This window comes from Microchirus variegatus (assembly GCF_963457635.1).
Source record: "Microchirus variegatus genome assembly, chromosome: 17".
Classification (NCBI taxonomy): Eukaryota; Metazoa; Chordata; class Actinopteri; order Pleuronectiformes; family Soleidae; genus Microchirus; species Microchirus variegatus.
Genome location: NC_139818.1, coordinates 3,428,752 through 3,440,154, shown reverse-complemented (window position 1 = coordinate 3,440,154; position 11,403 = coordinate 3,428,752). Strand labels below are relative to the sequence as shown.

At 41.8% G+C, this 11,403-nt stretch overlaps 1 protein-coding gene across 3 annotated transcripts in view; it reads right to left on the bottom strand.

Moving 5' to 3' along the window:
• Window positions 1–11,403, bottom strand: part of LOC310939195 (myosin phosphatase Rho interacting protein) — a 51,402-nt gene that overhangs the window by 15,531 nt on the left and 24,468 nt on the right. For all 3 annotated transcript variants that reach the window (XR_014593043.1, XM_083903875.1, XM_083903876.1), the window contains exons 8-15: window positions 9,907–10,033; window positions 8,724–8,828; window positions 5,261–5,317; window positions 4,881–4,949; window positions 4,711–4,800; window positions 3,812–3,921; window positions 2,119–2,671; window positions 1,118–1,255 (exon numbers count right to left, since the gene is read on the bottom strand). Coding sequence is in view for 2 of the 3 variants with exons in the window: in XM_083903875.1 (XP_083760001.1) it covers window positions 1,118–1,255; window positions 2,119–2,671; window positions 3,812–3,921; window positions 4,711–4,800; window positions 4,881–4,949; window positions 5,261–5,317; window positions 8,724–8,828; window positions 9,907–10,033 (1,249 nt within the window). In the remaining variant the exon portion in view is untranslated. The remainder of the gene's footprint in view (window positions 1–1,117; window positions 1,256–2,118; window positions 2,672–3,811; window positions 3,922–4,710; window positions 4,801–4,880; window positions 4,950–5,260; window positions 5,318–8,723; window positions 8,829–9,906; window positions 10,034–11,403) is intronic.

Genomic DNA, 11,403 nt, shown 5'->3' with positions numbered 1-11,403 from the left:
GTCAGACACATAACAAATGGATGGTTCTTCACAGGAGTTATTAGAAGATGAGAATCTGATGTCCATGCAGATAATTAGAAAACAAGCGGAGAGGTTATTCATCATACATACGGAGCCAAACAGTTCGGGAAAAGCTAACGCTAATATGCAGCAACTAATGAGGGGTAACGTCGCTCTAAATGAAACTTGAAAGAGAACGTAAATATCTATACACAGGGTATAGGAAAAGATGCTATTATATTAAGTCAAACATGAAAAGACGACCCTGGTAAATTTAAACAATTCTGTGGAACCTATAGCATGTTGAGTTTCAAGGAGCAGCTACGAGATGCATTCAAGAAATTGTTGTCTATTTTTTGATGTTTATTTCAGGACAGAAGAAAGTAAATGACCTGTGCAGTTGGGAAAACATCATAATAAATCATATATACGCATATTGAATATTGGCAAAAAGTAAATATTTAAAAAAATAAAAAATAAATTAATATTTCAAAGGCTGCAAATACAGAATATTTCACAATGAAATAGAAAAAAAAATTGAGCTAAATGTAACACCTAAATTTAAAATACTCAAAGTTTCCATAATTTTTTCCATTTCATTTCTTAAAAACTTTGTTTTCACCTTTTCTCAATATAAAATGACCAATTATACTGAAACACTACACTTATTCTATTAAAATTTCTCTTTTAATATCCAGATTAAACATTCAGTCATTTAATTCCTCTCTTTCATTTAGAGCGACACAATCCTCTGAAAATCACATCAGCAACCTCAAACTGAACTTCTTCGGTCCATAATAAATGCAAATTGCATTGAAGTAACTGCGACATACTACACAGAGAGAGAGGAGATTAACTGGTAGAAGCCAGTTTAGTAATAAGATCTCAATGTTGTTGTTGTTGTTTTTTTATCCACATGCAATGAACTCATGCAAAGGAACATTATCTGTCGTCACTTCTGTTTTGTTTCACAGTCGGATGTTTCCTTACGATAAAAATACGACATGCAAAGAAAGAGTGTTACAAAATGAAGGAGGGGGGGAACACTGCTCACTTTATAGAACACATATATATATATATAGTCTTAGGATGCGCCCGGGAAATGCGGAAAACTCACCGGTGAGATGTAACCCGTGCGGATGTCCTGCTCTCGGTCCAGCGCCGTCCTCAGCTGCAGCTCCAGCTCCTGCTTGTGCTTGTTGGAGTCGAGGAGCTGCTGGTGACAGCTCTGCAGCTGAGCCTTCAGGTCCTCCATCTGCACGGGCGGAGGATTGGGTCAAAAACAAAACAACAGACGGATTGAGACACAGACGCTGATTTTGTGCAATTAGCAAAAGGGCTTGCTAAATAAAATCGACACCATATGAAGTCTACGATAAATTCGACAAAAACTATACTATGGCGTCCAAAAAAAAAGTTTTGGTCCACAATTTGACAAAAACGTTGCACTATACTATGTCGTCCAAAATTTGCCAATTTTTTTGAAAAAAAAAAGTTTGGTCCAAAATTTGACAAAAACATCATACTATATACTATGTCTTCCAAAATTTGCCAATTTTTTTTCAAAAAAAATTTTGGCCCAAAATTTGACAAAGACATCATACTATACTATGTCATCGAAATGTGACAAAAAAGTCGTACTGTACTATTTTGTCCAAAATTTGACAATTTTTTTGCAAGAAAAATTTTGGTCCAACATGTGACAAAAACATCATACTATACTATGTCATCAAAAATTTGACCTTTTTTTAACATTTTGGTCCAAAATTTGACAAAAATGAAATACTATTCTATGTCGTCCAAAATGTGACAAAAACGTCGTACTATACTATGTCGTCCAAAATTTGACAATTTTTCTGAAAAAACATTTTGGTACAAAATCTGACGAAAAATGTCGACGCTGTTAACGTCGACGCCGTTAACGTCGGTTAGCACTACTTATTTTATATTTTATTGTGGTGTTTGAAATCCTTAGTTTGACCAAATTAATCTTGGTTTGTGGACAAAACGGAGACACTGAAGAAGATTTGCTGACATTCTGTGGACCATACAAGTTCATGATAAATCAAGAAAATGATCCTAAATTGCAGCTCTAGAGTCCAGTTCAGTCAATCCTACCCCTTGTTTGTAATTGTCCAGCAGCTGCTCCAGCTCCGCCGTCTCCCTCGTTTGTCCCGTGGGGGGCAGCGGCACTCGTCTCTCGTCCCGCGCCGGCGTCTTCTCCACCTGCCGCCAGTGCTCTTCGATCATCTCCTCCACCTGATGCTGGTGCTTCTCGAAGGAGGCGGGGCCCAGCGAGTCCACGCGGCGCGATCCCTCTCCGCCGCCACTCCCCGCTTCTTTGACGGACGCGTTCTCCCCCGACGCCGACTCGTACCTCTTCCGCCTCTCCTCCCGCCTCCGGTTCCTCTCCAGCTCTCCCAGGTCGGCGTGGAGGCTCTCGGCCTCCTGCGCCCTCTGCTGGGCCAGAGCCTGCGCGATGGGCCTGAACTCCGCCCAGTCGAAGGTCTTGGAGCGGCCCTCCCGCCTGCGCTCGCGAGCGCGGCTCTTTGTAACACCCGGAGCGGACTCCCTCTCCGCGGACGAGGCCTCTGAGGAAGGAGAGTCCTGGGTGACGTCGGGTCTGACCAGACCTTCCAGAGGAGAGAAGGAGCCGTGATCCTCGGTGGAGCTGGAGAGAGAAAACACAAAGTGTCAATGAGTGTATGAGCAGCTACGAGATGCATTCAAGAAATCGTTCCATTTCCATTTTTATTCCTTAAAAACTTCATGTTTTCAGCTTAAATTTTTTCAAAAAGGGCCTTTTCTTAACATAAAATTACCATTCATACTGGAAAAAAAAAACCTCCTGTGTCAATGACTATATGAGCAGATACGACACAAACTGCCGGCCCACGGGCCATATGCGGCCCCCCAATCAATTACATGCGACTCCCCATTTAATATTATGCTATAATGAAAATATGGCCCATAACTTCACCATCTCTTAAACACAGTGCTTAGCTAAGGCACAGCTGCCAGCGAGGTGACAGAATATCATATACTCAACAGGAAGTCTCCTTTTTTTTAATTTTGGCGTCCATTTTGGAATCTATGTACCTTCCTACAAATCTATGTAGGAGCAATGTTAGCATTGTTGTCGAAAAAGGTTTTGCGGAATCAAAACGGTGTGAATATAGCAACCCTTTGCGAATTACGACCAATTGCCACGATACAGGAATTGCCCTATAATTTTGGCATAGATCGAGTTTCCCCGAAACTTGACGGGAAGACCATGGCCTCAACTCAACAGGAAGTCGGCCTTTTTGAATTTTGCCGATTTGCACCCTTCATAAATGAGCTAGACACATCGAAAAGTTTGTTCTCTAGGCCCGCCCCCTATTGCCCATACTAGACGTTCATTGGCCACCAGGTCATTTGACTTTGACACCCCTGAGCTATGAGATGCATTCAAGAAATCTTTATAGGCCGATATTGGCTGTATAATGTATTATCAGATATTGGCAAATGTCTCTTTTTTGATGTTTACTTCAGGACAAAATAGGCTAAATGACCTCTGCAATTGGGAAAATGTCAACGTCATCTGCAAAAAGTCGAATATTGCTATTTTATGTGCACTTTTAATGCAAATTTGGCTAAAAATAAATATTTCCATAGGCTGAAAATACAGAATATTTCACAAAAACATTTTTGCAAAATGTAACACCTACATTTAAAATACTTAAAGTTTACATGATCAATTTAGCTAGCGATTGGTCTAAATGCTATGTTGTATACTACGATACTTCGTTTCCAAAAATGGCGCACTGACCTGGCCACGTCAGGAGCGGTGGAGGGTCTGACGTTCTTCATGACCGCCTGGATCCAGTTCCTGCGTATTCCTGCCGTCATGGCGGACAGAGTGTGCACGCCCTCCTGCGTCTAAACAATTTAATACAACCATTTTTAGTTGACATCAGTGTTGTTTGCCACTTTTTTTCATGACGATAACGAGACGGTGACGAGAGGGGGAGGATGCATTTAATTGATTACTTAAGTGTGGAGGAGGGGGACGCATGGAACCACCACACACACAGGGACTGAACTGCGACTGTACTTCTTCTTACCCGACACTTATGTAAGTGGACTTGTTAGCATTTTAAGCTAGCGATCTTTATGCAAACGTGTTAGCAAACAACAAACAGATGGATTATTTAGCGGCAGAAAGAAAGCAGGACATGACAATAACTGGACACAGTAGTTAGTAGTAGTGGCTAAAGTTAGCTTTTCTTCCGCTAACGTCAATTCATTATGTGTGTGTTTCTTTAGCAGCATGTTAAGCCATGTTAGCATTCAGTGACGATGTGGTCATCTCTTTGTGTGTTATAATAGCCAATCTGCAAGCTCACAGTGTGTTGCAGTGTGTTGAACTTATAGGTGTGCTGCTATTTTCACAACTTATGTGCGACACTGCCCAACAACAACTTATTATATAATATTATATAGTATTATATATACTTATTGACCTAAATTTGTTAAAAGACTATACTTCTTTTTTCGTCTAAAACTGGACTAAAACTATCACATATAGAAGTGACTAAAATGTGACTAAAACTAATAAGCATTTTTGTCCAAAAGACTAAGACTAAGACTAAATCTAAGATGGTTGTCAAAAACAACACTGGTTGACATGTAATACATATTTTATTCCAAAAGATGGAAGTTTCTTACGTGAATTTGGAAGCCGTAGTTGCGTTGAGCCGGGTACTCGGTGACGCTGTAACACGTAGAGAGGTCGATCTCTCCGTCTAGGTCAGAGGCCTGAGGTGAAAACAACAAAAACATGAAACTCTGCCTCACTGCTTTAAAGTTTGATCTACGATGACGTTAAATGAACTCACCTCCTCTGCAATGGAGTCCTTGTAGTATCTCAGGCTGTGATCCGTCAACACGAACCAGTATTTCTTCCACTTGAGCGACAAAGACACGAAATGTTTCTTTTAAATTTTCCCTTTAGGAAGCTGTAAATCTGGACGCCAGCGCTAATTAACGTTAAATTTGTGGTTTATTTTATGTGCCAATGGTACTTCAGGAGTTTCAAAACCCCATTATCTATCACAAAAGGACATTAAATGCATCAATGTGTGTCATATGTTGCTGTAAATTGACCTCTTGTTGACATATTTTTAGCATGAAATCTATATTTTCTGTAAAGAAAACGTGTCATGAATTGCATTTCATTGATAGAAATCATACGATAAAGCGTTTTTAATCACAGTACCTGGCCTTGTTCGTCCAGCTTCACCATCCAACCTTTCTTAAAGTTCAGTAAATCCGGCTGGAAAACAAACAACAACAAACAAGAAAAAAGAGAGACAAGATATTGAGAACACATCTGTTTTTAAGTGCAGTGTAAGAGTCTAATTGTTCCACATGCAAACTGACCTCAGCAGGAAGAGTCTAACACAAACCATGTGCTGCTGTGGACGACCTGCACTTACCTTAAAACATACGATCAAAACAAAAACTGCGTTTCATGTCGTTCTGCTTACGTTAAAGCGTTTCAAAAAGTGACATTTTTTACGTCGTTTTCCTGCTTTTTGTTGGAACGCTGAGGCCACGGCTTTTTGACGTAGAGAAAATCCTCTGATAACTTTTTAATCGTGAACTTGTCTAGAACATATGGTCCGAGTTTGACTCAATTTTAGCCACTTTCTCTCACGTCAAAAATGTCCGACACACTCAGCCCGACACACTCACCACTTTTGTCTGACCATGACTGCCTCAAAGTTGATTTGAGGCCATGGTTACGGTCGACTTTTTTGCACGTCTTGGTCTATAACATCTTCCCACCAAGTTTCAGGAAATTCGGTGAAACACGATGTTTGCCAAAGTCATAGGGCACTTCCTGTTTCGTGGTCGAAATTCGACAAAACACCAAGGGTTGCCGTGGCCACGCCGTTTTAAATCCACAAAACCTTTTGATAACTTTTCAGCTTGGATGAGTCAAGTATAAATTGGCAAAAAAAATTTATGTCGATATGACAAACGCGCTCAGGCGAGTTCCCTCATTTACGAAGGGTGCAAAATCGACAAAATGTCCACCAAAATTCAAAATGGCCGACTCCCTGTTGAATCGAGGCTATGGTTACGGTGGAGTTTTTTGTTCGTCTTGGTCTATAGCATCTTCCCACCAAGTTTCGGGAAATTCGGTGAAACTCGATGTATGCCAAAGTCATAGGGCACTTCCTGTTTTGTGGCGTATGGTCGAAATTGGCCAAAACGCAGAGGGTTGACCTTTTGATAACTGTTCACCTTCGATGTGTCGAGTACAAACTGGCTTTTTTTTATGTCGGTACAATAAACGCGCTTAGGCGAGTTCTCTCGATTACATAGAGTGCAAAATCGCCAACATGGACGCCAAAACTCAAAATGGACGACTTCCTGTTGAGTCGAGGCCATGGTTATGGTTGACTTTTTTGTTCGTCTTGGTCTACAATATCTTCCCACCAAGTTTTGGGAAATTCGGTGGAACTGAATTTTGCCTCCCTTGAACAACACAACGCACAGGTTAGCATTTTTCGCCGACCCGACCTCCAAATTTCAAAAGAACTTCTCACATGAAGCAGCAGCAAAGTGTTCAGTCGTCTGCTGTGATTCCACACCAACACACACACACACGTGATCGGTGACCTGAGGAAGCAGTGCCGAGTTGTGCTCACACACACCTACACACACACACACACACCTACACACACACACACACACCTACACACACACCTACACACACACACACACACACACACACACACACACACACACACACACACACACACACACACACACACACACACACACACACACACACACACACACACACACACACACACACACACACACACACACAAAGACGCGTGTTTGCACAGAGTGGGCGCAGCAGTAAACGCACAACGTGTCACAATCGGCACAAAATGGAGAAGCAAAATAATGGGAGTTAAACCTGGAGAGGAGGGAGCTCCGCTGCCCCCTGCAGCACGGAGGTTTGCCCTACAACACGACGGCCAAATTAGGGACACATTAGGAGGAAAATGCAAATTTAACTACATGCAATTGTAATGGAACAATCCATATTTGACAGCCTTTTCTTACGCCTCATTGTCCCCACACCAAACCTCATAGAGAAAACCAGCGTTTTTAGCTCACAGAGACGCAGCAGCGGCAGCTCTGCTGCAGCCTCATTTTCTAACTTTGTGTCACTTGGGTAAATCCAAATTGAGGCCGTCGAACACTTACGCCACCAAAACAACACATTTAAACGTATCAATGAAGGCGGCCGTGGATCAAAACCTCCTGTGAGCTGCGGTGTAAAATCGTCAATTTTCTCTATGGACTTCGGTGTGGGGGATTGAAATCTGCGTCCGGTTGACGTTTTCCAGAGAAGTCGAGAACAAATTGTGGATGTGAAACATATATTTGACCAATAACAGTCGATGATAACGCTCTAACGTGGTATTTTATTAAAACAGTACCACGTGTAAAGCCCAATTTATACTCCTGCGTGAAGTGCTCTGCGTAGCTACGCAGAGTCCTCTGCGTCGACGCAGAACCTGTCGAAGAGCCTCTGCGTCGTCTCCGGGTGCACGGAATATTTTTTAAGTGTCCGTCACTCCGTCAAGGGACTACGGAGACGGCAAGAGCTGCGATTGGTCCTCAGGACAGGCCGAGCTAAGCTGCTCTGTGCCGGCTCTCAGTGCGCTCCGGGCGTCCTGACAGAGGCGGAGCTGATCCCCGCCGATAACGCCGCTGCCGAACTATAAATACGTCATATCTTAACACACACAGCACATGTTTAGACTCTAAATGGCCAATTTCTCGCCTCAAATTATCTTAAAACTGCGTTCCGTGACACAGAAAAGTGAGAAACGGCCACTTTTTCAACAACAACAGTCTTTCTCTCTCTTTCTTTCTCGGACGCCATTGCTCACTGTAGCCAGAAGCACAACAACCTTGCGCAGCGACCCCTACTGATCGGGCGGGAAATTGCAGCGAGTGTCCGTCACCACGACGCAGAAGTATAAATGCTCGAGGCGTCTCCGTGGTGACGCAGACGGATAACGCATACGCAGTCGGAGAAGTATAATGTGGCCTTAAGACTGTGGGAAATAGCAGTGGCATCCACGGAAATTCCGACTTTCGGACCGCAACAAGAAGAATGAACCACGAGGGCCGGTTCTCAGGGCATGAGTCAGCACCTCAAACAAAACCTAGAATTATCCCCTAAATGGGAAAGGTCAAAGGTCGAGGATGAGGGGATGAAACAGAGGGATGGATTAAACTAAGACACGTTGCTTATTTGACTTACTGTATCACAAAATACTGTCATGTTGCTCAAACCCTGGGAAAAAAAAGCTGCTTCCAGAGGCCGACTCATAAACCCAGAGGCATGTCGCTGCTGCTGCTGCTGCTGCCGTCCACAGAGACCTTTCTCAAAAGTTTAATTCTACTAACTCGGTTATCTAACTGAATCGAGCCGACAACAACCCGCCGACCTCGCTCTGCTCAGCTGAAGCCCTGGCACCGACGATGACCCTGGATCCTACGGCTTTAGCGGAACAGAGAGGCTTTGTCTCGGGAAAACACTGAGGGGAAAGTAACGCCGACTTTTCTCAAAGGGGAAATTTAAGGGGGGGGAAAAAAAGAGCAGAACCCGATCGTGAGCTCGAAAAGGAAACCAGAAAACTCACCGTCATGACCGACTCGGTGGTCCTCCGGTCCAAGGACTTGGCTCTCCTGAGCGGAGGCAGCGTGGAAGGGAAGTCCAGACCCTGACCGGCGTCACGCCTCTGTTCCTGCATCATGAAAAAGACAAAGTTAAAAAGGTTTAAAAGGTCCAGTCTGTGCGAATTAGTGACATCTAATGGTGAGATTGCAGATTGGAGTATGTCGGGGAACTACGGTGGCCCTCGCGAGCCAGAAAGGAGATCTTTCTTCTTTGTTTGCGTAGTAAGCTATGTCTAAAATCTGTCTGGTTTGTCCGTTTGGGCTTCCGTAGAAACCTGGTAGCATGAGACGGCCTCCTCCGTAAAGAAAGGCTATCATCTTATTACACTTGTTGTCAAACTTTGAATTCCGAATTTCGCTTTCTGCTTCTTACTAAATAGTGCTGGGCACGATCGCTAACGCATGACGCGTTTCCATGACGACTGACCGGAAAAAGACGTGCGCGACGTCATGTTTTTACGCAACTCCAATTGTTAAAATGAGTCTCTAAAGTAACGCTTAACTTTAAAAACTAAAAAAACAACAACTTTAAATACAGTTCCACTGTATGCGCGCTAATGGCGCTACAAGGAGCTTAACGGAGCTAGCTGGTAAACGACGAGTACACATGACGTGACATGCGCTAACGTGCGTTAACGTTGATGCCAAACTTAAGTTTATTTCATATCAGAAAATGACTTTTTGATCGTAAATGTCATATATTTAAGTCGTTTTTACATCAACTTCTACCAAACATACTTGTACTTTTACTCTAAAAGTATCCCTTTAAGGTACTAGTAGGTACCTTAAAGGGAGTCTCTAAAGTAACGCTAAACTTTAAAAACAAAAAAACCAACAACTTTAAATACAGTTCCACTGTAGGCGCGCTCATGGCACTACAGGGCGCTTAACGCAGCTAACGGAGCTAACTGGTAAACGGCGCGTGGACTCCGGCGCCGCGGCGCGTACACATGACATGACATGCACTAACGTGCGTTAACGTTGATGCCAAACTTAAGTTTATTTCATATCAGAAAATTACTTTTTGATCGTTAATGTCATACATTTAAGAAGTTTTTACATCAACTTCTACCAAACATACTTGTACTTTTACTCTAAAAGTATCCCTTTAAGGTACTAGTAGGTAATATAGTAACACAGTGTTACCTCTCTTTGGAAGCGTCTGTGCTCGCTGCGGCCCTGTCGGCCTCCGCTCCTCCCCGACTCCTCCACCTCCATTTTCTCCTGGTTCTCCAGCTCCAGCGCCTCCATCTTCTCAATAACGCCAGAGCGACTGCAACAAACAACAACAACAACAACAACAACACACATAACAAATAAATGACCATGTCTCATGTTCCTTTTTTTAATCCAATACATTAAGTCACGTGCAATCCAGGAATACGGCTCCTGATCTTGAGGAATCCAAACGTGTTCAACTGGCAGAGTCACTTTTTTTGTGTCAGCTGAGCGAGATAGAATGATAACACGCAAAACTAAAAGATACACCGCTAGATGGCAGCATTTAGGCACGTTTACGGTATTAATGTTAACGCATGACACGTTTCCATGACGACTGACCGGAAAAAGCCACACAACGCCATGTTCGGAATTATAAGTAGATTTCAGAATTTTCGGAATATAAATAGATTTTGGAATTATAAGTAGATTTTGGAATCATAAGTACATTTTTAGAATTATTTGTAGAATTTGGAATTATAAGTAGATTTTGGAACTATAAGTAGATTTTTATAAGCTCCATGTTCAAGATTATAAGTAGATTTCAGAATTTTCGGAATATAAATACAATTTGGAATAATAAGTAGATTTTGGAACTATAAGTAGAATTTGGAATTATAGGTAGATTTTGGAATTATAAGTAGATTTTGGAATTATAAGTACTATTTGGAATTATAAGTAGAATTTGGAATTATAAGTAGAATTTGGAACTTTAAGTAGATTTTTAGAATTATTTGTAGAATTTGGAATAATAAGTAGATTTTGGAATTATAAATAGAATTTGGAATTATAAATAGAATTTGGAATTATAAGTACATTTTTAGAATTATTAGTAGAATTTGGAATAATAAGTACATTTTGGAACTATAAGTCGAATTTGGAATTATAAGTAGATTTTGGAATTATAAGTAGATGTTGGAATTATAAGTAGATGTTGGAATTATAAGTAGATTTTGGAATTATAAGTAAAATTTGGAATTATAAGTAAAATTTGGAATTATAAATAGAATTTTGAACTTTAAATAGATTTTGGAATTATATGAGAAAAAGAAGGGCATTTTAAACGCGTTAACGGCGTCAACGGTTAATTGGACGCTCTAGATTGAGCGTAGGCGAGCGTTGGCCGGCGTCCCTCACGTGGAGAGGATAAATCTTCCTTTTTATGACTAAAATACATGATATTATTGGACAAAAGGTGCGTTTAAAATAACAAAAGGGGCCTGTGTGAAATGGTAGAAGTGCTTCTGGAAGATCTATCTGTGGAGAAAACAGTAACAGCCCACGCTCCTCAATCTGCGGAGAAAAACGCTGCCAACTCTAACAGAACACTCCCACACACACACGCTACTGTACAAACCATAGAGGAAGAGGAGAAAATATGATATTACCCTGTCATTGTATTGTCTTTTTAATGGACGTGGACAA